Below are 24,262 nucleotides of genomic sequence, written 5' to 3'. Positions count from 1 at the left end.
AGGGAAACCTAGCCCAGGAATTCATGGGGCAGGAAAGACTGTGGAAAGAGTGTCTCTCTTGCCCGAACCTCGTAAAGTTTTGGATATTTGACAATGAGATGGTCTGGCTCTATACCAACCTATTACAGGATTCCTGGTGTGTGTGTGTCAAGGATCAAGGACCTCCTGACTCTGTTTCCCAATGTTGACCCAGCCCACTCCACTGTCTGCCTCTCCACCTGTTCATCTGTTGGGACCTGGACCTGATTCTCCGCTTCCTGCCCTGGATTCTGCTCGCCTTGTTCACATTGTAGCTAGTTTCTGCAGCTTCATTCTCAAACCGGACTTCCAGTGGCACCGGTCTGGCTCATTGTTTTAGCAAGACAAACTTGGTCCACTCCTGAAACCCCTTGAACTTTGTTTCAGCCTCTTTAACATGTACTCATTCTGTAACATATATATTTGGGTTAGTAACCCAATATTAGTAAGATCAGAATAAAGAACTTGAATCTACCTAGTCCAAGATACCAAGGTAGGCAGTAATGGTAAGTAATGGTAAATTACTGCCATTGAAATTGCTAAACTTGGGCTGGAGAGATAGATGAGTGGTTAAGAGCTTTGGGTGATCTTCCAGAGGACCCAGCTACAATTCACAGAATCTACATGGCAGCACACAACTGTCTGTGTCTCCAGTTCCAGGGGGTCTGACACCCTCACACAGACATACATACATGTAGTCAAAATGCCAATGTACAAAAAAATAATAAAGAAGAAATCATTAAAAAAATCACTAAGCTTTGTGATTTTATTATTCAACAAATTATGACATTTCCACATTGTGGGAAGACTTCAAAGCACTCATCTGTTTCTAGTGTTGTACACTCCAGACTTAAAATTGTGGTGAAGTCAATGATTCTGTCTCAGATGTCACCCCAACGCCTTCTTTTGTTTTGCGATGTTCTGTTCTTGAAAGCAGGGATGGTGGAGTGCATACTGCTGAAGAGCAGTTGATGACTGTGGCTGGAAAGTGACAGGTTCACATCTGGAGGCTGATAGCTTGGCTCCGAGGAAGTGCATTTTTTAAAAAGTCCTCTGTGAGGTAGCTTCCAGAAGTTTCTGCGCTTAAATTATGTCCCCTAGTTTATTTGAATACAAATGTACTGGGCATTAGATATCTTTGATGGCATTAAAGGCAAACTCAAGAGTGCTTATCTGGGGCTGGAGAGATGGCTCAGTGGTTAAGAGCACTGCCTGCTCTTCCTAGAGGTCCTGAGTTCAAATCCCAGCAACCACATGGTGGTTCACAGCCATCTGTAATGAGATCCGATGCCCTCTTCTGGTGTGTCTGAAGACAGCTACAGTGTACTTACATATAATAAGTAAATCTTAAACAAACAAACAAACAAACAAAAAAGAGTGCTTATCTGGCCAGAGGAGTCTATACACTTTTGCTCCCATAGTAACAGGATGATAGGATGTTGCCATCTTTTAACTTTCCCAGTCTTTGTAGCAAAACATTCAAACAAAACAAAACACTGAAATAACCACAAAACCAACCAAACAGAAACAAACCCACATCGCCACTCATCACTCAAATGACTAATTTGGTTTCCTGATATTGCCTAGAGACCGGAAACTTGAGACCTCAAAAATAGTGTTTTCAATGTTGCATTTTGAAGATCCCCTATAACAGAATTCTTTGGGTTGCTTTTTAAACTCCCGGGTTCTTCTTTACATGATCTGAATTAGAAACTTTTGTGGGCAAAGCCCAGAAATGTAAAACGTTAAGATGACCTTGAATGGTTGCCATGCACGCTATAACTTGAAAATCATTGTTCCCCCAAAGGAAGATGGTTTGGAACTTTCTTCAGCTTTTCAAACAGATCCTTCACCTTTGCTAGCATGGTTTATGTGTTCTTTTTTTTTTTTTTTTTTGTTCTTTTTTTCGGAGCTGGGGACCGAACCCAGGGCCTATGCGCTTCCTAGGCAAGCGCTCTACCACTGAGCTAAATCCCCAACCCCGGTTTATGTGTTCTTAAGCATTCCATGCATTAGTGACTCCTCCTCACCTTCCGTGACTTCCTAGACTCTAAAGTTAAGTCACAGAAATGAGGTAAGAGACTTCTTGTTTAGCGGGCAACTGCTGTGTATCTAGTGCTTTAGGGTATGTTTGGGGCTGGACAGATGGCTCAGTGGTTAAGAGCCCCTGATGCCCCTTCAGAGGATCTGATCCAGTCTCTGGTACCCACAGTGGCTAACAACCACTTGTAACTCTAGTTGCAGGAGGTCCAATGCCATTTTCTGGCCTCTGAGGGCACGAGGCACACACAGAGTGCACATGCATGCATGTACACTCTCGTGATTCTAGAAACAATTCCTTAAAAGAGTTGTATCTGATTATCTTTTTCATCAGATATGATGAAATATTATATTAATACTAGCTGGGGATTCTAATCCTTACAGACCAACTCACACAAAGCACAGAGGTTTCCGTTTCTGTTTAAAACCCTTTTCATTATGAAAAAATTTAAATGCTGTATATGAAAAGTACCAATAACGTCATAGTGAACGCCCATCCAGCATGGGGTACTTTCAGCTCCAACAAACTGTTAGTTGCTCCATTTATTCTCCATACCCATGTCTGCTTCTCCATATATTTTATTCTTCATTTTATTCTGAAGCACATTCCAGACATACTTGCATTTTGTGTGTGTGTGTTTCCGTGTGTGTGTGTGTGTGTGTGTGTGTGTGTGTGTAGGAGAGGGAGAGAGGTATATCACCTAGAGCTCAGAAGATAGCTTTATGGAGTTTTCTCCTTTAAGCTTAATATGGTGTCCTAATTTTCTTTTTACTGCTGTGATTATAACTTTCTGACTAAAAGCAACTTGGGGAGGAGTTTCTAGCATCTTATAGCTCACAATCCCTCTTTGAGGGAAGTCAGGGACAGAATTCAAAGGCAGGTACCTGAAGGCAGCATCTGAAGCAGAGGCCGTTGGAGGAACGATGCTTACCAGCTTGCTCTCCGTGGCTTGCTCAACCTGCTTTCTTATACAGCCCAGAGCCACCTGCCCCAGTTCTGGCATGACTCTGAGGGAGCTGGGCACTTCCATCAACTATTAATCAAGAAAATGTTCCTACAGACTTGTCTACCGACCGGTCTGATGAGATTCCCTCTTCCTGATGACTTTAGCTTTTACGTCAAGTTGACAAACATTCCCCCACTGCCAAACCAACAACAACCAGTACATAAGGGCAAAAGGGTCTTTATCTGTACAGTCACCCCTCTGTTCTCCTTGCTTGCTTTCTTTACCAGAGATCTCTTTTCACAGTATTTCTAGGATCATCCACTCAGAACAGAAACACCCGTATACTCCCAGAACTTGGTCCTCCCCTTCTCTTTGCCTTGTTGAAATTTTATGCCCACCTTCCTGTTTCTATGGCATCAGTAACGGCCAGACTTTACATTAGCTTTGAACTTCGAGTGCGGCTATCTCTTGACTACTTGGCCTGCTTGCTTGGACACTTAACATTCACCTCCAAATCAACCAATGAAGGACAGAATTCTGTATTATTTGGGATTTTAAGATGGCTAGGTTCCATTCCTCTCCTTAGTTTCTTGGAAACTTAGTTTCACTGGCCTTGTTTGCCTATCTCATGCCTCCAACTTAAAAATTCTCCATTGTATCTACACTACCCAGGACGGTACTATCTGGTAGGTCCTGACAAGTGTGTTAGAAACTCCACCCAAAAAGACTGCTTCTCAAAACATAGGTATGGAGATGGGGGATGGGGATGAGGGGGGATGAGATGAGGTGAAGGGGGATTGGGGGTGGAGTGAGATGTTAACCATCAAGCCCCAGACCATGAAGATTAGACCTCTACTTTTTAGTAACATGAGTTCTTTCCTTGTTATCCACACCTCAGCTCCAAAGTCATTCCCTCAGCCAGGGCCTTGCAGAATTTGCCTCTAAGTGTGTATTATCTTGTTTTATTTTTGACAACAAACTTATTCCTATTATTATTTTTTTGTCCTGTGCTATGTCACTTTAAGTTTTCCAAATACAAGGACCTTGTTATTTTCCGTGGCTAAAACAGTGGCTGTTTTATTTTATAGTTTATGTTATATTAGGCATTGAACATGTACTTGTTGAATGACCGCATCCAAGAAACTCAGACTCGAAGCAGACTTCAAAGCACAGAGAAACATATTGTCTGGGTGGTGGTTATCTATAGACTATGGTCTCCTTTTGGCTTCTTGTACATTCTTAAGGCCTTTAAGTTTCAGGAACTGTGAGAAGGTTCCATGCTCGGAAATCACAATGTCATTCCTTTGGTGCCTCTCGCCTGATTCCCTTTTTAGTACAAGGTAATTGAACACCAGCCCTAAGCAGGGCGGTGTTAGGTTCCCAACCTGCAAAATAACGCCCTTCAGAAAGATTATTGACATTTTGCATATATGTATTACTAGATTACTTCCTCGACTTCCCTTTCAGAAAGTTTTTAACCTCTAAAACCCTGGAAGCTTCGCACTGAACGAACCTTCCAAAACATTCAGGCACTTGCTATGGCACCTAGTCTGAGGGTGTCTGGGATTAGACTCCGCCCACGCGACAGCGCCCTGTCTGGTCCCGCCCACAAGGGGGTGTAACGCCGGGGGTGGGGCCGAAAGCGACCAATCACGGACGGCTACGTGCCGCAGCGGCAGTGACGTCAGACTGGCGCAGGGCGAGGAGCAGTCGCGCAGTGCCGCGGTCAGTCCGTCCTTAGGTGGTGGTGGGTTTTCGGGGTCGCTGCGCAGCAGCGGCCACACTTCCGCCGCGGGTCTCGGGCCGCCGAGCGCCGTCTTCACCCAGCACCATGGCTGTGGCTGCTGTCGGCCGCCCGAGAGCCGTGCGCTGCCTGTTGCTGCTTCTGCTGTCCTTCCTGCTGGTGGCCGGCCCTGCGCTGTGCTGGAAAAACCCTGGTGAGTGTCGCCCTGCGGGTCCCCATCCCCTTCATCACCACTCCCTTTTGACCAATTTTCTCCTGTCTGTCCCCTCCTGGTTGCTTTGCTTTTCTGGTGAGGCCCCCTAGGAGTGGGCGGGGCGCACGGATCCCTTCCGAAAAAGTTCTCCAGGTCCCAGGACTTGCAGATTGTCCACCTTTCTTATACTATAGGCCGCATCCTTGAGTCCTGATAACAAGTTAGCCCCTCACCTGCGTATCTTGTCTTGTTATCATGGCTATTTGATGTCGTCATCTCCCACCGTTGTCGTGGCTGCCTGTTACTATGGCTCGTAGTTACCATGCCACCAGCAGTCTGAGTCCCGAGTAGGGGCCAGGACTGCCAATCTGGATTCCCGCTGTTTATTCTAATTAGTGAAGCAAACTTGTTGTTTACACTAGCTTTCTTCATACTTTTCACCATACATGAGAATTTAAAATACATTTCCTTAACTTTTAGGTGATAATATATGAGAATTGGTTAGTCGGGGTGCCATATGTTTGTGTGTGTGTGTGTGAGTGTGTGTGAGTGTGTGTGTGTGTGTGTGTGTGTTATTAAAATGTAGAAATAAACTATCTGACAATTAAAATGGCATTCGAGTTTCAAGTGGAAAGCTTGTCAGGCATGGAAAATACAGAAATGGCAGCATATGCCTGGGATTTGAATTTAAGCAACAGGTTTATTTTTGTAAGATACTTTATTTGTGCGTGCTGAAGTGGTTAGCTGCATTTCACACTGAGTGAGCTTTAATTTGATAAGAATGCCTTGCCTTGGGTTGTGGATTTAGCTCAGCGGTAGAGCTCTTGCCTAGGAAGCTCAAGGCCCTGGGTTCGGTCCCCAGCTCTGGAAGAAAAAAAGAATGCCTTGCCTTGCTGTCTGGAATAAACTGCCTGTACCCTTTGTTTAAAGTAATCCTAGAAGGTTGTGTGAGAAATGAGAGACCTGATTAGAATTCATTTAAAACCTGGGGGAGTTTGGAGACGCAGACTCAGGGGAATTAGAAGAAGAAAAAGAACCACATTTAAATTAATGGTGAACCACTTCCTGGTGGTTCTTAGTCTGCTTTTGCTGTAAAATTGTGGTTCAGGAACGGAAAGCACCAAAATATTTTGCATCATTAACTTGACAATTGGTTCCTACCTCATTTTAAGACTTTTAGGGACTGTTTTATGAAGGTACCTGGTTGGAATATCGATTATTGAGGTGTCGTTAAGCAACTCCTTGATTTTTTTTTTTTTGTTTTGTTTTGTTTTACTTTGTGTAAACCCTTAATAATGCGTCTAGGAGGAAAAAAAGCACCATTCAAAGATTACTTAAACATTTTCATTTTTTTCCTTGAATATTCCTTTAAGTCAGTGGTTCAATCCCTTGGGGGGGGGTCACCATTTCACAGGGGTCACCATTGGAAAACAGATATTACATTGCTCCTCACAACAGTAGCAGAATTACAGTTACGAAGTAGCAATGGAAATAGTTTTATGGTTGGCGTCACTATCACAAGAGGAACTGCATTAAAGGGTCACAGTGTTAGGAAGGCCGAGAGCTGCTCCCCACCCTGGCTCTCTGTCCCTTGGATGCTGAGAGTGCAGCTTGTTAAGTAGTGAAATCAGGTATGAACACTGGTTTGCAGGCAGAAGGGGACTTAAAAAAAATACCTTGATTAGGAAAGAAGACACTATTAAAGTGATGTTTTTCAGAAACCTAAAGAGTGGCAGGTATAAATGGTATGAGTGTAAAATGTGAAAGTTCATGTGGGCTGTCCTTTGGAAAACAGGCTGAAATGTGGGTGGGAGGGAAACAGGTCAGTGACAGATGACTTTTCCAGTAGGTTCCCAGAGCAGTGACCCCCTTAGATCAGGAGAGAGCCAATGGAGTCGGATTACCTCATGGGTTTTGAACTTGGGTGTTCTGATTGCGGTGTGAAGGGGCAGATAAGGGTTGGGGGTGGCAGTGAGGAGCAGACCTTTAATCCTAGCACTGGGGATGTAGAGGTCATGGGATCTCTGAGTTCAAGGCTATACCCCCACACACACACCCCCCCCCCCCCCACCAGCATAGAGAGGAAATTCCAAGACAGCCAGGGCAGATAAGGATGCAAACCTTCTGACTTGGCTTGAGTGACTGATGTTAATCAGTTTCCTGAGATGTTGCCAAGTGTAGGGGCCTTTCATTTATCTTAAGCCTGACACCTGAGAAAAGATTTTGAATTATGTGTCTGGAGTTCAGGGGATTCTTTGTGTGCTTTGCCTGGTGTAGCAAGCTGGGGGGGGGGGGTATTTTGTTCTTCAACTTGAAGGCTCTCTAGAGAACGGTGCTTTGGGTTATGATAATTATACTCCTGTGTATGTAGTTCTTAAAATTTTCTGCCAGTCAATTTTAATAAATGATATTTAAGGTTTACAATAAATGTGAAGACTACAACTTTTTTTTTCTTTCTTTTTTTTTTCAGGGCTGGGGACCTAACCCAGGGCCTTGCGCTTGCTAGGCAAGCGCTCTACCACTGAGCTAAATCCCCAACCCCAAGACTACAACTTTTGAACAGACAAGTTTATTGCCTTGGCCAAAGTCAGGTTAAGTTGGTGATGTCAAATTAGTTCAGTATTTTTGCATTATTAAATCCTCCTGTACACATTATTTCTCTTGGTGTATTAATAGTGTAGCTTTTAAAGTCATAGATCATTTTCATTGTTTTAGTTTTTTATGTATTAGGCAGTAATTTGGATTTAGTATAGCAAACTTCAATATAATAGTTCTTGGAAATTTTAGATTTTTTAAAAAGGAATTACTCTTATCATTTTAATTATATGTGGGTGGGATATGTGTACATGAATGCAAGTACCCACAGAGGTCAGAGGCATGAGGTAACTCTGGAGCTGGGGTTATAGGCAGTTGTAAACCACGCGATGTGGGTGCTGGGAATTGAACTCAGGTCCTCGGGAAGAGCAGCGTGTGCTCTTAACTGCTCAGCCATCTCTCCTACCCGCTAGACTTTGTTTTGTATGTCACCAGCCTTGGCAAGGTGCTTCTGCCTGGGCTCCCAAAGTGTTTCCGTCCTAGATCTTTATCTCAGAGGGAGTCGTTTGTGTGTGGCTGCAGGTGGATTGCCGTCTGGCTGCACCATCAGTTGCGTCACCTCCACTTTTGTCGTTAGGTCAGGTATTGTGTGTCTGCAGATGACCTGGTCAACACTATGTGGTGAAGATGCAGCTTTTGATAAGGTGACTGAAGTGTTAATCAGTGATAAGGTTTAAGCAAACATTGATTAGTAAAGAGTCTTCACTTGAGAACGCCAGAAGTTTCCTTAGGCATCATCAGGGCTACTGCTGACTGCACCTTCAGAATTAAACTCAATTTATTATATTTTATTTACTTATTTTCTTATTTTTGGTTGAGACAAGGTCTCTGTAGATTGTTTTGTTTTCCTTTTAGTTTTTTGAGACATGGGCTTATGTAGCCTAGGTTGACCTTAAACTCCTAACCATTCGAGTGATAGTAAATTCCTTCAATTTCATAAGAGATGCAATCCTGGTTTATTCTGTGTCTCCCATGATGGCTAATCACTGTGTTAAATTGGCCTTATCTTTCTTGTGAAGTTACCCTTTGCCCACCTGGAGAACAATTTGTGTAATGATCTTGGCACCGCACCAGAGTTTTACCGCTAATTACTCCTCGTCTGTATCTGTCTCCTAAGGGCTAGAAAAGGAAAGTGAAAACTTTCTCCTGCTTTAATTATTAGCTCGCATTGTAAGGATGGAGTGAAGCTGTCCCTTAGCAGGAGGCTGTTTATGCGTACATTTCCTGCTGGGAAATCAGGCTGTGCATTAAAATTTTAATCTTTAGTAACTATCTTTAAAGTAGGGAAGTAATTGGTTGCCACTTTAACAGTGAGTAAAATTTTGATATTCACTGAGTGTTGTGATTTCTTGTTTCCATATTTTTATGATTTGATCCACTGTTTTTAAAATGCAGTGTAATTAAAAGAGAAAACAAGTATTTCAGAAGTTGAGAAAGGTAACATCGACACTCAGTGAACAGCCTCTATTTTCTTTGTTTTTGAGAGTTTTGTGATTTATATAAAGAGGATGAGCCAAGTTTTGTAACCAAAATCTTTATTAAAACTGTAGACCACCGAGATAGCTCAGTGGGTGAAGGTGCTTGCAGCCTAAGTTCTATCCCTGGGACCCACATGGGTGAAAGGTGAGTACAGTGTCCAGAGATCGTCCCCTGACCTCCACACGTTACTGGTACATACTCAAACACAGATACAAAAAAATTTTAAAACTCCCCACCCCATTTTTTTTTTTTTTTGAAATAAGGTCTCATGTTGCCTAGGCTGGCCTTGAACTCAGTGTGTAGCAGACCTTGGTCTTGAACTCCTGATCCTCCTGCTTCTGCCTCCTAAGTATTAGAATAAGACTGTGTTAATACTTTAATAAACTGGATTTAAACAAATGAGAGCAATGTGCAACTAATTATGTAGCTGCATTTAGTCAGGTCAGGTCATAGCAGAAGGGAGTCCCAGAGTGATTCGTTCATCTGTGAGGACCCAGGACAACCACTGCACAGTTTTACACACTGCCGTTTTTAGCATAGTTAGTTTTCCAGCTTTATGTCTGGAGTCAGAGGACATTCTGGAGCCTGCCTCCTCCTCCCACTTCATCTTATTGAAGCTGAATTTTGAAAACCAACCATGAACCCAGCTGTTCCCCAGAAGAAATCTGATCAGATCTCCATGACCGTCAGCATTCCCCATTTGTCCTGCTGGGCAGTCTTTTGCTTCTGGTTATCAGTTGTGTGGTTTTGAGACAAGTTCTGGATATTTAACTTTTTATATACACAAACCAGATCTATGTGTATGTGTGGCTGTGCATGTATGTGCTGGTGGATGCCAGAAGAGGGCACCAAGTCCCCTGCAGCTTTGAGCCAGTTAACCTCTCATGACTGTCAACATTGAGCCTGCTCTCGAGGCATTTCAGTTTGTAAGGCCAATTTTAAATTTGATCTGTAAAGTGTAAATGGAGATCTGTATCTGCTAACAGAATGACTGACCGTGCTTATGATTAAGAAATGAACAGGCCTGGGGTTGGGGATTTAGCTCAGTGGTAGAGCGCTTGCCTAGCGAGCACAAGGCCCTGGGTTCGGTCCCCAGCTCCGAAAAAAAGAAAAAGAAAAAAAAAATAAATGAACAGGCCTAGTAGGATATCCCAGTAGGTAAAGGTCCTTGTCATACAAGCCTGATAAGTTTGAGCCGAACCAGAGAACCAGCTCCCAGAAGCTGCTCTCTGACTCCACACATGGACAGTGGCATGGGTGCTTGCTAACCACCCACGGACAGTGCTGAGGAGAGAGGTTGAAGAGTGATACTTGCTCTAACAAGGATCTAAACAGTGTATTTTTGTTATGCTCTGACTATTTTTCAGGCTATTGTGATATCACAGAAATGGGGAGCTGGAGAAAGTAAAATTGGCTTTTAAGAGGAAAAGGTGACATTAGGATGGAATTGTGGGCAGCGTGACCCTCACTCTGTAATATAGTAAAGAAACTAGGGAGAGCAAAGCATTTTATAAATCTGCTTCTGCATGCAGGGATGCGTGCGTAGAATGGTCAAAATGGCTGGTGTCTGATACTGCGTGCGCAGAATGGTCAAAATGGCTGGTGTCTGATACTGCGTGCGCAGAATGGTCAAAATGGCTGGTGTCTGATACGGCTAAGGTGGTTGGCTTAAAGACCCTGATGGTGAAAATGCCATGGTTTCCCTCTGGATACATACTTTAAAGAGGTAGTGACTGTGGTCTTCTAGCATAGCCCCCTCCCCAAACTCCCATCCTGTTATCTGGTGAATAGTCTGTGCCTTGAGATGGCCCCTTTTCTGACCAAGTGCTGCCTGCACCTTCCCACATTTGAGTTTTGAGGTAAGAAGGTGCCAGCTCCCACCTTCAGGAGTTGGACTTCGTGCTCCTGCTTCTCCATGACTCTGATGACTGACAGTGGAGCACACAGATTCTTCAGGGTCTTCCCTTTCTCCTCGAGATACTCTCCGGAATCTGTGTTTGATTACCTCTTTGCATGTTTCCGTACTCTTTTTTTTAATTTTTTTTTATTTATTTTATGTGTATGAATACACTGTAGCTGTCTTCAGACACACCAGACGAGGGCATCATTACAGATGGGTTTGAGCCACCATGTGGTTGCTGGGAATTGAACTCAGGACCTCTGGAAGAGCAGTCAGTGCTCTTAACCACTGAGCCATCTCTCCAGCCCATGTTTCTGTACTCTTGAGTCATCCATCAACATTAATGTGTGCAAACATTAGTATGTAGTAATAGTTTACGTTTCTCAAGGTTGCGTAAAGCTGAACACTGTAATCTCCAGTTTGTGTGGATGTTTTTGCCCTCTGTTTAGTTGGATGCGTGAGTCCTGGTTTCTTTTCTTTACCCTACCTAGTACAAGATACAAGAATAGGGAGGCAATATGGAGGTGCCTTCAACCAAACCAAAAGCCCAACAGTAGCTTTAAAAAGATGCAGCTCTGTTGCTTCTTGGTATTTATTCCAAGTCTCCAAGCCAGCACCCCACACCGATGCCTGCACATCCGTTACCCACAGTTCAGAGTGACTGAGCTCTGAGGCCAACCCTGTGTGTAGCAGCAGATGAATGGGGAAGGAAAACTTATGTATACACAGTGCAATTTTTTGCATAATAAAGTTATGTCATTTGCAGCAAAGTGGATACAACTGGAGATAATCATTCATCTGTGGGCCCTAGACATTATAGATATACAGTATATGTGTACTGATTACTGAAAGTGGAAGTGGGGGCAGTGGGGGAGGGGATAGGAGGTTTATGGACGGGAAACCGGGAAAGGGGATAACATTTGAAATGTAAATAAAAAATATCCAATAAAAAAATATGGAGGTGTAACTGGGGAATAAAGGGCACTAGTGGGATAGGGGAGGGATAGGATAGGTTTTATATAATTCCTGAATAATGATGATGATGGGGGATGATGGTGGTGGTGGTGGTGGTGATGATGGCGGTGATGATGATGATAGTGGTGGTGATGATGGTAGTAGTGGTGATGATGGTGGTGATGGTGATGATGTTGGTGATGATGATGATAGTGGTGATTGTGATGATGGTGGTGGTGATGGTGATGATGTTGGTGGTGATGGTGATGATGGCAAAATGGCTCAGTGCATAGAGGCTCTTGCTGCCAAGCCTGATGGATTTGAGTTAGATACCAGGACCCAAGTAGTGGAGGGAGAACATGGACTCCCTAGAGCTGTCCTCTGACATACCCTCCCATGCCCAGGCAACATTTGCCTTGTGCACATGCACAACTACTGCACACACAGTAAATGAATGTAGAAAATAAAAGAGTACAGAGATTGCATTCTAATTATGACAGAAAACACAAGGTTAGAGCCTGTCTTCTTTCAAGTGGGTGGACATCTATTCATTGAATGTAGGGGCATTTCTGTGTATTTTTACCGTTTTTAATTAACTATGGATACTACTGTGCAGTAGTTTTGTGTTAAGCTTTTCTTCTGTTTCAGCAACAATTCTGCAGAACTTGTTTTTTTTTAAAGATTTATTTATTTATTATTATATATAAGTACATTGTAGCTGTCTTCGGACACCAGAAGAGGGCATCAGATCCCACTACAGATGGTTGTGAGCCACCATGTGGTTGCTGGGATTTGAACTCAGGACCTCTGGAAGAGCAGTCAGTGCTCTCAACCGCTGAGCCATCTCTCCAGCCCCTCTGCAGAACTTGTGATGGAGAAGCAACTAGCTCACAGTGGTGGGGTTTTCAGTGTGGACGCTGGATTGTGTGTGAAGGGCCTGGGTGCTGTTGGGGTGGCTCTGAGTCGTCTCTCTCCAAAGCCAGGAGAGACATTTGGCTTTGGACATGCTCACTAGGATGTCTTTCTGTTTTAGTTTGAGGTAGGGAGGCCTGTCCTCCTCCTGCCTTTGGGGTAGTCACGCTTGCGTCACGGGTACTCATTCTGATGCGTGTTCTTCTTTCAGACCGAATACTGTTGCGGGATGTGGAAGCTCTCACCCTCTACTCTGACCGCTACACCACCTCCCGGAGGCTGGACCCCATCCCACAGTTGAAATGCGTTGGAGGCACAGCGGGCTGCGATGCCTACACCCCCAAAGTGGTCCAGTGCCAGAACAAAGGCTGGGATGGCTACGATGTACAGGTAACAGCCACCACGACAGCACAGCTCAGTGCAGTCACGGTGTGGGACACTATTCCCAGGAGACATGAGCAGATAGGTGACAGACCAAAGGAAGGATACCTCTAAACCCAAGTTGGTGAACTGGCGAGTCTCGTTAGGGTTGCCTGTGGCATTTGGGTGAGGGGTTACTTAACAGGGGCCGGAATGACTCAGAATGATTCCGTGACAGCTGCATCATCAAATGCTCATCCCAGCCTGGGGCACAGCTCATGGTAGCTAGAAACCTGGAGCTCACCATATAAGCTGCAGGCAGCTGGACAGGGGGCAGTGTTCCTTAGCGGCTTAGCTGGTTTCAGAATCTATGGTGGATTTATGTCACAAGGTGAAGCCCGGATGTTTATTTTCAGAGCTTCCTGGGCTTTGCTGCAGGATAGAATTTGTCACCGGTAGTTAGGACTTGAGCCTGTGTCCTGATCAGCCTCCCTCCAACATGGAGGTTAAGACAGGATTGGTCTCACTGTGTAGGCCGGGTGGCCTGGAATTGGCTGAGTGGATCAGGCTGACCTCAAAACTCAGTGATTTCCTTGCGGCTCCTTCCCAAGGCTTGGGATTAAAGGTGTGTGCCACCATGCCTGGTCTGAGCTCATGTTGGCTGGTGATAATGGCTTCACAGGCCCCTCCTCCCATCATCACTTAAGTAGAATCTCCTAGCTAATGCAGATGTCTCACATATATTCCAAATTAGTTCACAGTCATGGTGGGGTATGGTGTTGCTAATGCTGTGTAGAGCCCCTTCCACTCATATTAAATGTATCATTACAGCTTGAACAGGATAGCAAGAAGCTCATCTAGAAGGGGAGAGAAAATAAATGCTTGGTCCATACCTACAAAGTGGTGTTAAGGTGTGTTTAGCTGTAGACATTGATGAAGACTCAAAGAACACACAGGTGCTGTATTAGGGAGAGCACACAGGTGCTGTATTGGGGAGAGCACACAGGTGCTGTATTAGGGAGAGCCTCTCCTGGGTTGGCTCATGTTTACTAGAAGTACTGTAAATTGAGTGCAGGACTCAGAAACCACTCTAGTGAATACTATTGGAGAGTCAGCTTGTCCTGTTTACTTATGCCAGCAAATTCAGAAATCATTTTCCAAATAAAATTAATACATAATACAGTAATAACAGCAACAGAAAGAAAAAAGTTGTATTATGTAAATAAAACACATTTAGGCTTGAAAGAAGTATTAAGAAAGATGCCACAAAGCTGGGCTTGGTGTCAACACCTTTAATCCCAGTACTCAGGAGGCAGAGGCAGGCCTATTTCTGAGTTGGAGGCTAGCCTGGTCTACATAGTAAGTTCCAGGACAGTCAGGGCTACTTAGTGAAACCCTGTCTTGAAAACCGCCAAAAGAAAGATGCCCTAATCATGCCTCTCCTAGGAATATATACAAGAGAAGTTGAGACATATTTCTTCCCCAGATCTATGAAGATACTTGTGGGAATATTCAAATAGCTAAAACAGAAGCAGCCCGAATGTCCTCTGCCAATGAACAGTACAGTGTGGTCCATTCATAACACAGAGTGTTGTTTAAGTCATTGAGCAGGACACAGTGCTGCTTGATACTGTAACATGCGTGAGCCTTGAACATGCTCTGCTGAAAGAGAGAAACAGTTACAGAGATCTGTGAGTCTCCCCCTAGGAAGTGTCTTGGTAGGGTAGATAAAGCAGACAGCATGAGAGCTGGGAGGGAAAACGGGCAGCTCTATACGGGTTTGAGGTTTCTTTGGGGGTTGACGATTAGATTTTTCTTTTTCTGTTTTTTTTTTTTTTTTTTCCCCTGGAGCTGAGGACCGAACCCAGGGCCTTGAGCTTGCTAGGCAAGCGCTCTACCACTGAGCTAAATCCCCAACCCCTGACGATTAGATTTTAAAGTTAATTATAGCAATGGTTGTACAACTAGGTGAATTGTGAGTCACACCTCAGCAAACCTATTTATTATAAACAGTAAAACAGTGCACCTGAACTTGAAAGAGAGACATAATTGAACAAAACCTAACAAAATGGCAGCAGAACCAGTTACACTTGCCTAGCTTCTACCTCTAAACATTGTGAGGGTGAGTTTAAAGAATTGAAACTTGCCCAGCTTGTTTACTTAGATGGTGCTGTATTTCAAACTCTCGATGTTGTACATGCTCAGCTCTGAGTTACAATCCGGTCTTAGTTTTGTTTAATTTTGAGGAGAGATATTTGTGTTCCTGGCTAGTCTGAAGCGGGGTGCAGCCTTGGCTGACCTTGCACTTCAGCCTCCTACTGCAGCACTCAGTATTGGCTTATAAACTTGGGCTGTCATGTCTGCCTGAAACCCTGATTTCTCTAGGTCTGTCTCCCCCCCTCCCCTCCCCGTAAAATTTAAGCATTATGGACTCTGTCTTAGTTAGGGTTTTACTGCTGTGAACAGACACCATGACCAAGGCAAGTCTTATAAAGGACAACATTTAATTGGGGCTGGATTACAGGTTCAGAGGTTCAGTCCATCATCATCACGGCAGGAGTATGGCAGCATCCAGGCAGGCATGGTGCAGGCAGAACTGAGAGTTCTACATCTTCATCCGAAGGAAGCCAGAAACAGGCTGAGCACCCTCAGGCAGCTAGGAGGAGGGTCCCCAAGTCACCCCCATAGTGACACACTTCCTCCAACAAGGCCACACCTTCTAATAGTGCCACTCCCTGGACCAAGCATATGCAAACCATCACAGACTTTTTTTGGAGTTTACTAAATATTGTTTTAAAAATGCTAAAGAAGATTATGTAGGGTTAGCCCCTGTGAAGTCAGTCCATGGCTTTTAGAAAATGTATGGAAAGTTTTGTTTCATAGAAGGTGACCGGCTGTAGGCAGCTATTAGCTCTTCTATATCTGATGCAGATTTAAACTCATTTCTCTGTATAAGCGTCATTTCCCCTCCCTTTCCTCTCTGAGTCCTCTGCACACTCCCCTGGAATTCATGGCCTTTTCCCTTTAGTTGTTATTATTGTATGTACACAATGATATATATATATATATATATATATATATATATATATATATATATATATATATCAATGTATGTATATATAATTTGTAAATACAATGCACTGAGTCCACTTAGTTTTGCAAGCATGTATATTTTTAGAGCTGACCACGTGGTATTAGATAATCAATTAGGGGTTCTTCCCTGATCCTGATTCTTTAATGTTTAACATCTAAACAATCTAGCTGTACAGGACATACCTTTGACAATAGTGGCAAGCAGGTGATAGTTGAAGATTTGCCTTTGGTTTATAAAGTGTGGAAAAACTAGCATGTATTGTCTTAGTCGCTGTGAACAGACACCATAACCATGGCAACTCTTATAAAGGAAAGCATTTAATTGGGGCCGGCTTACAGTTTCAGAGGTTTAGTCCAGTATCATGGTGGAAGCGTCACACGGTGTAGGCAGACTTGGTGTCAGAGGAGCTGAGAGTTCTACATCGTTATCTGCAGGCAGCAGAGACTCTGCCACACTGGGTGGGTGTAGCTTGAGCGTAGGAGACCTCAAAGCCCACCCCCATACTGACACACTTCCTCCAATAAGCCCACACCTCCTCCTAGTGCCAGTCCCGATGTGCCAGGCTTTCACATACATGAGTCTCTAGGGGCCATACGTATTCAGATCACCACGTATGCTGGCTATGGTGGCGCAGACCTTTAATCTCTGAGTTTAAGGCCAGTCTGGTCTACAGAGTAAGTCCAGGACAGCCAGGGCTCCACAGAGAAATCCTGGCTGCAAAACTGCACCCTTCCCCCCCCCCCAGCATGTACAGAAGACTGTGTAGTGTACCCTCTGGGGAATAAGGGCGAGCAGCAAAGTGACTGCCCATGTACCCACCACCAGCAGAAGAAGCACGCACCCACGGTCTTTGAGGCTCCGAGTTTGTCTCCTCCGCACTCTCACCGTCTTGAACCTTGTGGATCATCCTCTTGCTTTGTTTTGCAAATTTGTGACAGTTGTATAGTCCACGTGGTGTGTAGTGAAGGAAAAGAATCTTTTGGTTCTCAGTGGCTATCTCTCTCTCTCTCTTTCACAGTGGGAATGCAAGACCGACTTAGATATTGCGTACAAATTTGGCAAAACTGTGGTGAGCTGTGAAGGCTACGACTCCTCTGAAGACCAGTATATACTCAGGGGTTCCTGTGGCTTGGAGTACAACTTAGATTACACAGAACTGGGCCTGAGCAAACTGAAGGAGTCTGGGAAACACCAAAGCTTCTCTGATTATTATCACAAGCTGTCCTCGGTGGACTCCTGTGGCTTGGTTACCGTTGCAGTACTGTTTGTTCTTGCCTTCGTGGTTTACAAGCTGTTCCTCAGCGATGGCCAGGGCTCGCCTCCACCGTATTCTGAGCACCCGCCGTACTCACAGCACTCTCAGAGGTTTGCCGGCACTGCAGGAGCGCCTCCCCCGGGCTTTAAGTCCGACTTCACAGGTATGCGTCTCCGCTCAGGGGCATACATGGGCACACATGAATGGGCGAGTCTTGTGCCTGGTTTTGAAGAGGAGGCTTACTGCCTTGGAAACACAATGTTGTTGACCTACTGGAGTAAAACAATCTGTTCTTTTTTCAAAAAAGATTAAAAGAAGTGTCTTCATACATTTATGGAGGGCAGAAGCCGGTGTCAGATCCCCTGGGGCTGGAGTTGCAGGTAGTTTTATTCAGCTGTCTCTATAGGTCTTAGAGCCCAACATGGGCCCTCTGCGAGAGCAGAGGTGCTCTCGGCCAGTGAGCTGACTTTCCAGCCCTTCTTTTTTTAAAGAAAAATTTAAAAGTAAATATTATTATGTATGTGCATTACATGTGTGTGTGGGGGGGGGTGGAGGGTGTGTGTGGTACTGATGTGGAGGTCAGAGGATGACCATGAATAGTCCTTCTATTTTTATCTGGGTTTTATGTGGGGCTTGAACTCAAAATCATCAGGGTTGCACTCTACTGAGCATAGGTCACACAGGTCACTGGTTCCTGTCTGTTTGTAAGAGTGTGCTACTAAGGATGCCTGGTAAATTGTAGGTCATCATTTTAGCTGCAACTATTAGTTAATAGGCATTATTTTGACTTCTACTTCATACTGTACACAAAATTAACTCATTAAATGTTAGAGAACTTCCTATAAAAGAAAACAACTTACTAGAAAGAAATAGAAAAATGTAGGTAAAGTTTTTACATGAGTGTGTGTGTGTGTGTGTGTGTGTGTGTGTGTGAGAGAGAGAGAGAGAGAGAGAGAGAGAGAGAGAGAGAGAGAGAGGTCTCACTCTGTAGCCCTGGTTGTCTTGAAACTTTTTTCTGTAGACCAGGCTGGCAAACTCACAGAAGTCCATCTGCCTCTGCTTTCCAAGTCCTGGGATTAAAGGCGTGTGCCACCGCACCTAGCTAGCTAAAGATTTCTTTAATAGCACAATAAGTACTAGCTGCCAAAGGAGAGGTAGGTAAACCAGATTTACTTAGTTAAAGAATATCTGTTTGTCAGAAAACAGTCCTAAGAAATGAAAAAGGCAGGATAAAGACTTTGTAAAATCTGGGCTGGAGAGAGACGGAGCAAGGCTCACAAACAAAAAGACATACTGCCGACGAACAACTTGAGTCTAGACGCTATAAAGTCATTCATAGTCTGAGAAAAGACCAACTCTTTAGAACTGGCCAGAGAGGGCCAGCTAAATGGCTCAGTGAGTGGGGTGCTTGCCTCCAAGCCTGGTGACCCTGAATTTGATCTTCCGGACCAGGTGGTGGAAGGAGAGAATTGATACTCACAGGTTGTCGTCTGACCGCACATGCTGTGCTGCTGTGTACACCCCAAATAGATATGTGTACTAATCTAAAATTGGGCAGAGGATATCCATTTTATAGTAAGAGGATATCCAGGGCTTGAAGAGTTGGCTCAGTGGTTAGGAGTACTTCCTGCTCTCACAGAAGACCTACGTTTGATTTCTGCCACACACATGGCAGCTCACAATTAAAATAATGTAGTCTTGGGAGTATCCAGTGCCCTCTTCTGACTTCTGTGGGAGCTGAGCAGGCATGGCCACTGAATGGACAGAATTAAAGCATAGGAAGGCTGAGTACTGTGCATCTCAGATAACATACAACGGGTGTGTATTAGGCATTGTCACAAGCTGTCTGAGGGGCTAAAATGACGTATTGATGTGAGTGGTGGTTACATGGAGGGAACATACAACAAGCTTGTTGTTTTGTAAGTGTTTGTAAGATTGGCACACTTTCCTAGGTGTTTACTCTGTCCTCTAAGCAGAAGGCGATGTGTATATTCTGACACCATGACTGATAAATGACAGGCTGCCTTTTTCCATTAGAGACTCAGGTACAGCTCTCACCCGAGTTCTTACAGAGCTTCACAGCATAGGAAGGAAGACTGAAAAGGGCATTGCATCTTCTAGAGGCTGATCTTGAATAAGGGAGATAATACCATAGGAAGACTGTCCTTGCAAGTTCTTAAAAAAAACCTCTCTCTCCCTTTCTGCCTGTGGGACTTGTGTTGTTGGCACATAAGCCAATATCTTATAAACACCCCTTCTGAGTTCAGCCTGTCCATGAGTTGAGGGGTGAACATTATTAGTAAATAGTACTGGAGATGAAAGAGAGAAATAGATGACATAATGAAGTGCCGTGTGTACGAAGGCCCTTCATCTAATAATGTGCGTTTTGTTTTAAGGACCACAGAGCACTAGCTATGGTGCAAGCTCTGGCTTCGGGAGTGCCTTTGGAGGCCAGAGCTACGCCAGTTCAGGGCCGGGCTTCTGGTCTGGCCTGGGCGCTGGAGGACTGCTCGGATATTTGTTTGGCAGCAACAGGTAGGTTTGCACTCGTCTCAGCCACCTTAGCTCCTGCCTTTGCTTAGTGTGAATCTGGCTCTGCAAGGGAAAAGGGTGATGGTGATCTCTCCCTATTACACGTGATGGTTTTTCTGCACAGAGGGGAAGGAACAGGGCTGTGGTGTGCTTTGGTCAGTATTAATGCCTATTGTTTTCCCTCACTGTCTTCTTTCCTATGCTGTCCTACGTGATAGAGAGCAAGGAAGAAGGCAGAGGAGGCCACAGCAATGGGGAGGGTGGGGCAGTCTCTGGGTAGAGTGATAGAGGGGGCTCTGGGGAAGAGCCTGGGCTGGGCCGAGGGCCTGACCTGTGTGGTGCTCTGCACTCAGGCTTTGCTTGGGAAATTCAGAAAGAAGGAAGACTTACTTCCTGTCACTTTCTGTCCCCACAGCACTTGCTGTAACTGGCAGAAGTAGACTAAATCCGAGTCACAGTAACCCTCACATATTAGAACATGCAGGGAAAAATACTTGATAAAGATGCTGGTTTCTGATGATTTAGAAACCAGGAAGTAGTTTAAAATTGTGGTGGGAAAAAAAGACAGCCGACTTTTGTGTCTTTAAGGGCGGCGACCCCTTTCTCAGGCTCGTGGTACCATCCATCCTACCCTTCTTCCTACGCTGGCGCCTGGAACAGTCATGCCTACTCACCCCTGGGTGGAGGCGCAGGGCGCTATTCTGCATCCTCGAATACAGAATCGAGGACCAGAACAACGTCAGGTAAGTGTAGACGATCCTGCTGTGTAGCAGAGAGCACACACGCCTCAGAACCAAGGACGCCTGTGCCTATGAAAACGTCAGCAGCACAGTTAACTGAGATTGAGTTTCAGAGTCAGTCTTCTTCACGCCTTAAATATTTCCTAAAAATGGCTTTGAAATCAAGCCTTCCCAGATGTTAGTGTCTACAAATGGCTAACTCTAGAATCCATTAAGCTCTAAGCGAGGGCCTTCAAGGTTTGTAGAAGTCTGACCTTTCAAATTCAATAGAATTATAAAAATAGATTGAGTTCCACTTGAAAAATGTCGAGGTATGATTATAATATCACTCTAAAGAGTGAAGAGGGTGATTTATAGAAAGCAAAGATAAAATATAAAAAACAACAAAATATCCACTGTTAGAGGTGGTGGGAAACAAGGCATTTGCATATCTCCCCGAATTGTTTGTCCTACTTCAGAAGGAAGGCACAGAGCAATGAATAATTCATGAAATTCATGGAAACAGACAAAAATTGCTTAAAAAGTATAAAAGTAGAGTTCTTAGTGCTGGTTTGGATACACATGAAATAATTACTTTTTACCTACTAACGTTGAACCCAAGCATCCCTAGGGCCCAGCAATCTCACTGTCAGATGCAGCCCTCCTCTAAATGGGTTCCCACACACACCAAAGCATGCGGATGCTCAAGTCCCTTACATAGAGATGGCCTAGTAGTTGCATATCACTAGGACAGCGTGCTCTCCCAGGTGTTCTACACCATCTCTGAAAAACCTACGGTCCTCAGACAGTGCACACATTGTCCCCCTTACATCAATGTTTAGGGGATGGCAAGGAAAACAGGTATGTGTACACTATAAGTGCATCTTTAAAAACTATATTCAAACTTTAGTTGGTTGAGTCTGTGGCTGCGGAACTTAGAGACAGGCAGGCAGCTGTGTTTCAGCAACAGGTACATACCCTCCACACTGACAGGTAGGCTCAGCGATGTTCCAAACTATTGACAGCCTCTTCGTTATGGAGTATGTGGGCCAATGGCTGCTGGGTGCTATTCAAGTAACATTTTAAACCATTACAAGTCCATGACCCCCCATTTCTTCCATTTACCTGTGAGTTTGAGTTGTGGGTCAGCAGGACATACTGTATGGTCCATTGCCCTTTCTACATTTTTGGGCTTAGACGTTCATATTCATGGTTATTATTTGCATGGTGGCATGTGGCTTGCTTGTTAGCTAGCTTACAATGGAGCACTTCTTGGATTTCCTGACAGCAATGGTGTGTGAGGTTATGGATTTGATGACCAGGAGGATCTGCCTCGTTGAGTCCCACGCTGTCTTGTCCCACGTTGTAGCTTTCCCTCATAGCTTTCTTTCTCGTTTTCTGACAAGAAACACATAAAACTTCTGAAACTTTATAAGCAATTTGCATATATTTTGAAAAGCTGATGTAGACTTTGTTTTTCTTGTCCTAGGATATGGCGGCACCAGAAGACGGTAAAATAGGAAGTGGGAGGCAAGCACTGGATGCAAAGTTTCTGATTTGTCATCACCATCTCTTTAACACCGGGATAATGGGAATATCCAAAAGTCGTGTGGTGTTTGGTCCTTGTATAGCGTTTTGTGTCCTGTTGTTTGTGGCCCAGAGTTGATATGTGACAGAATACTTACATTTTGTATGTTAATGTAACATGCAGTTCAGAGTGATGGCTGCTGTGGAGTGCTGAAATTGTAGTGCTTGTTTCTAAGGCTTCTGTACCAGAGGCAGCACTAAGAATGGAGCACCCTCCTCCTGAGACTGAGCCCAGACAGCCTAAGCTGAGGTGGCTTTGGATGATGACTCATTCCCTCGTAGAAACAGCAGTACCTCCTCTACTGGATATTACAACATTGTGCTTGCTGTTCTTCAAACATTTAAGCCAGCACTGACTACTAATTATGCAGATTTGTGGGTTCCAATTGCTTGATCTTTAGAGCTCGGACCCCTCCTCCTGTGTTGGTCAGCATCTGGTGAATGATCCTGACCTTTTGCAGGAAAGGGTAGAAAGTAAATGACTGCTCACAGAAGGCTTGAAATTGCTAGACTTTTCAGTTTTCAGGTGGTAACATTCAGATGCTTCAGTCTCTCAGTAGCAAAAAGCATGGAGTTCTCTGTGGAGTCTTAAACTGTCAGATGTTTTTGTGACATTTTGTTTCAGCCTTACATTAATATGACAATAAATTAAAACAAAACAAAACAGGAGGTATTCTTGTTCTTTGTAGGAGCTGAGGCATGTTTCGTGTGCGGTTTCCTCATCTCACACAGGCACCCACTTCTGGGACTTGAGTGATGGTGCACTGGTTAAGAGCTTGTACAGCTCCTCTAGGTGACCCGGGTTTGGTTCCCAGCACCCATGTCAGGCACCCACACTGGCCTATACTCTGGTTCTAGGGATCGTGGTTGTCTCCGGTCTCCAAGGAAGCCTGCACTCATGTGGTGTGCATGCTCACACACAGACACATGCTAAATTATTTTAAATTGCAAAAATGAGGCAAAACTTAGGCTAAGAGTAGCAGTACATGCCTTTAATCCCAGCACTCAGGAGGCAGAGGCAGGAGGATCCCTCTGAATTGGAAGTCAGCCAAGGTTATACAGTGAGAGACCCTGTCTCTAACAAAACAAAACAAAACAAAACAAAACAAAACAAAACCTTATGGGGGTGGAGAGGGAGCTCAGGTGAAGAGTTTGGTTCCCAGTACAGATCACATCTGCTTCTAACTCCTGCTCCAGGAGATCTGACCTCTGAGGGTACCAGCATACCTAACATTCATTCATATTCTCCCTCTCCCTCCCCCCCCCCACATCTTTTAATAATACATGGGAGTGGATGAGGGTCTCTGCTTTAAAAAAAAAAGAAAAGCTTTTTAAGTCTTCAAGTATCCCAACTCACCAAGGACTTTTTTTTTTTTCTTTTTTTTTTTTTCGAGGCTGGGGACCGAACCCAGGACCTTGCGCTTCCTAGGCAAGCGCTCTATCACTGAGCCAAATCCTCAACCCCACCAAGGACTTTTTTATTCACAGTTGAAGACCAAGGTTGGAGAGGATGTAGTTCTGATAAATAGAAATGGAGAGAAATGGAGATAAAGATCTCCGTAAAGCCAAGGATTGAAAGCCCTAAATTCTGATGTGTCTTCCTTGTCAGTAGCAACAGCTCTACCTCTGAGAAGAAACTGCTCCTATGCCCGAAGGCCATGCAGTCAGAGGTTTTCCTGCAAATACTGCTGAGTCTCCTCAGGAGCTACTCCTGCCCTCTGCCTCACCTAGACCTATAACTACTAGACCCATAGTCTAGGAGGCACTAAAGGGTACAATATGTGACCCATGGGAAAGAGACCGCACACTAGGAGCCACCATACTTAGGAGAATAGCATTTTAGAATGGACTTGACATATAAGCCACCCACCTTGGAGAGTCCAGAGAAAACAGTTCACTCATGTATGACTCTGCTCCTATCAGGTTGTAATGG

At 44.4% G+C, this 24,262-nt stretch overlaps 2 protein-coding genes and 1 long non-coding RNA gene across 3 annotated transcripts; 1 reads left to right on the top strand and 2 right to left on the bottom strand.

The window, feature by feature from the left end:
• Erich1 (glutamate-rich 1) overlaps positions 1-24,262 on the bottom strand; it is a gene marked incomplete at its 5' end in the record, with an annotated part of 52,793,804 nt that overhangs the window by 17,504,577 nt on the left and 35,264,965 nt on the right.
• On the bottom strand, positions 767-5,233 carry LOC134482511 (uncharacterized). The gene is made up of 2 exons (XR_015640401.1): positions 5,176-5,233; positions 767-1,115 (listed from the first exon to the last, which is right to left on the bottom strand). It is a non-coding gene; the product is annotated as an uncharacterized LOC134482511 (long non-coding RNA).
• On the top strand, positions 4,692-22,993 carry Saraf (store-operated calcium entry-associated regulatory factor). 2 transcript variants are annotated; one of them, NM_001004213.1, is made up of 6 exons: positions 4,739-4,942; positions 12,994-13,172; positions 17,255-17,654; positions 19,888-20,026; positions 20,612-20,766; positions 22,232-22,993. In NM_001004213.1, the coding sequence occupies exons 1-6, from the start codon at positions 4,837-4,839 to the stop codon at positions 22,255-22,257; spliced, it is 1,005 nt and encodes a 334-aa protein (NP_001004213.1). In that variant the 5' UTR covers positions 4,739-4,836; the 3' UTR covers positions 22,258-22,993. The 2 variants fall into 2 exon arrangements, with proteins under 2 accessions (XP_087444044.1, NP_001004213.1); XM_087587918.1 differs by lacking the exon at positions 20,612-20,766 and having other exon boundaries at positions 4,692-4,942.

The sequence above is a fragment of the Rattus norvegicus genome, chromosome 16 (assembly GCF_021556685.1).
Source record: "Rattus norvegicus strain SHRSP/BbbUtx chromosome 16, alternate assembly SHRSP_T2T, whole genome shotgun sequence".
NCBI lineage: Eukaryota > Metazoa > Chordata > Mammalia > Rodentia > Muridae > Rattus > Rattus norvegicus.
This window is presented reverse-complemented; position numbering and strand designations above follow the sequence as displayed.

Coding starts and splice junctions, on each gene's coding strand:
- Saraf (NM_001004213.1), top strand. CDS start 4,837: ATGGCTGTGGCTGCTGTCGGCCGCCCGAGAGCCGTGCGCTGCCTGTTG. Junction 17,655..19,887: donor CTTTAAGTCCGACTTCACAG/GTATGCGTCTCC, acceptor TTTTGTTTTAAG/GACCACAGAGCACTAGCTAT. Junction 20,027..20,611: donor TATTTGTTTGGCAGCAACAG/GTAGGTTTGCAC, acceptor TGTGTCTTTAAG/GGCGGCGACCCCTTTCTCAG.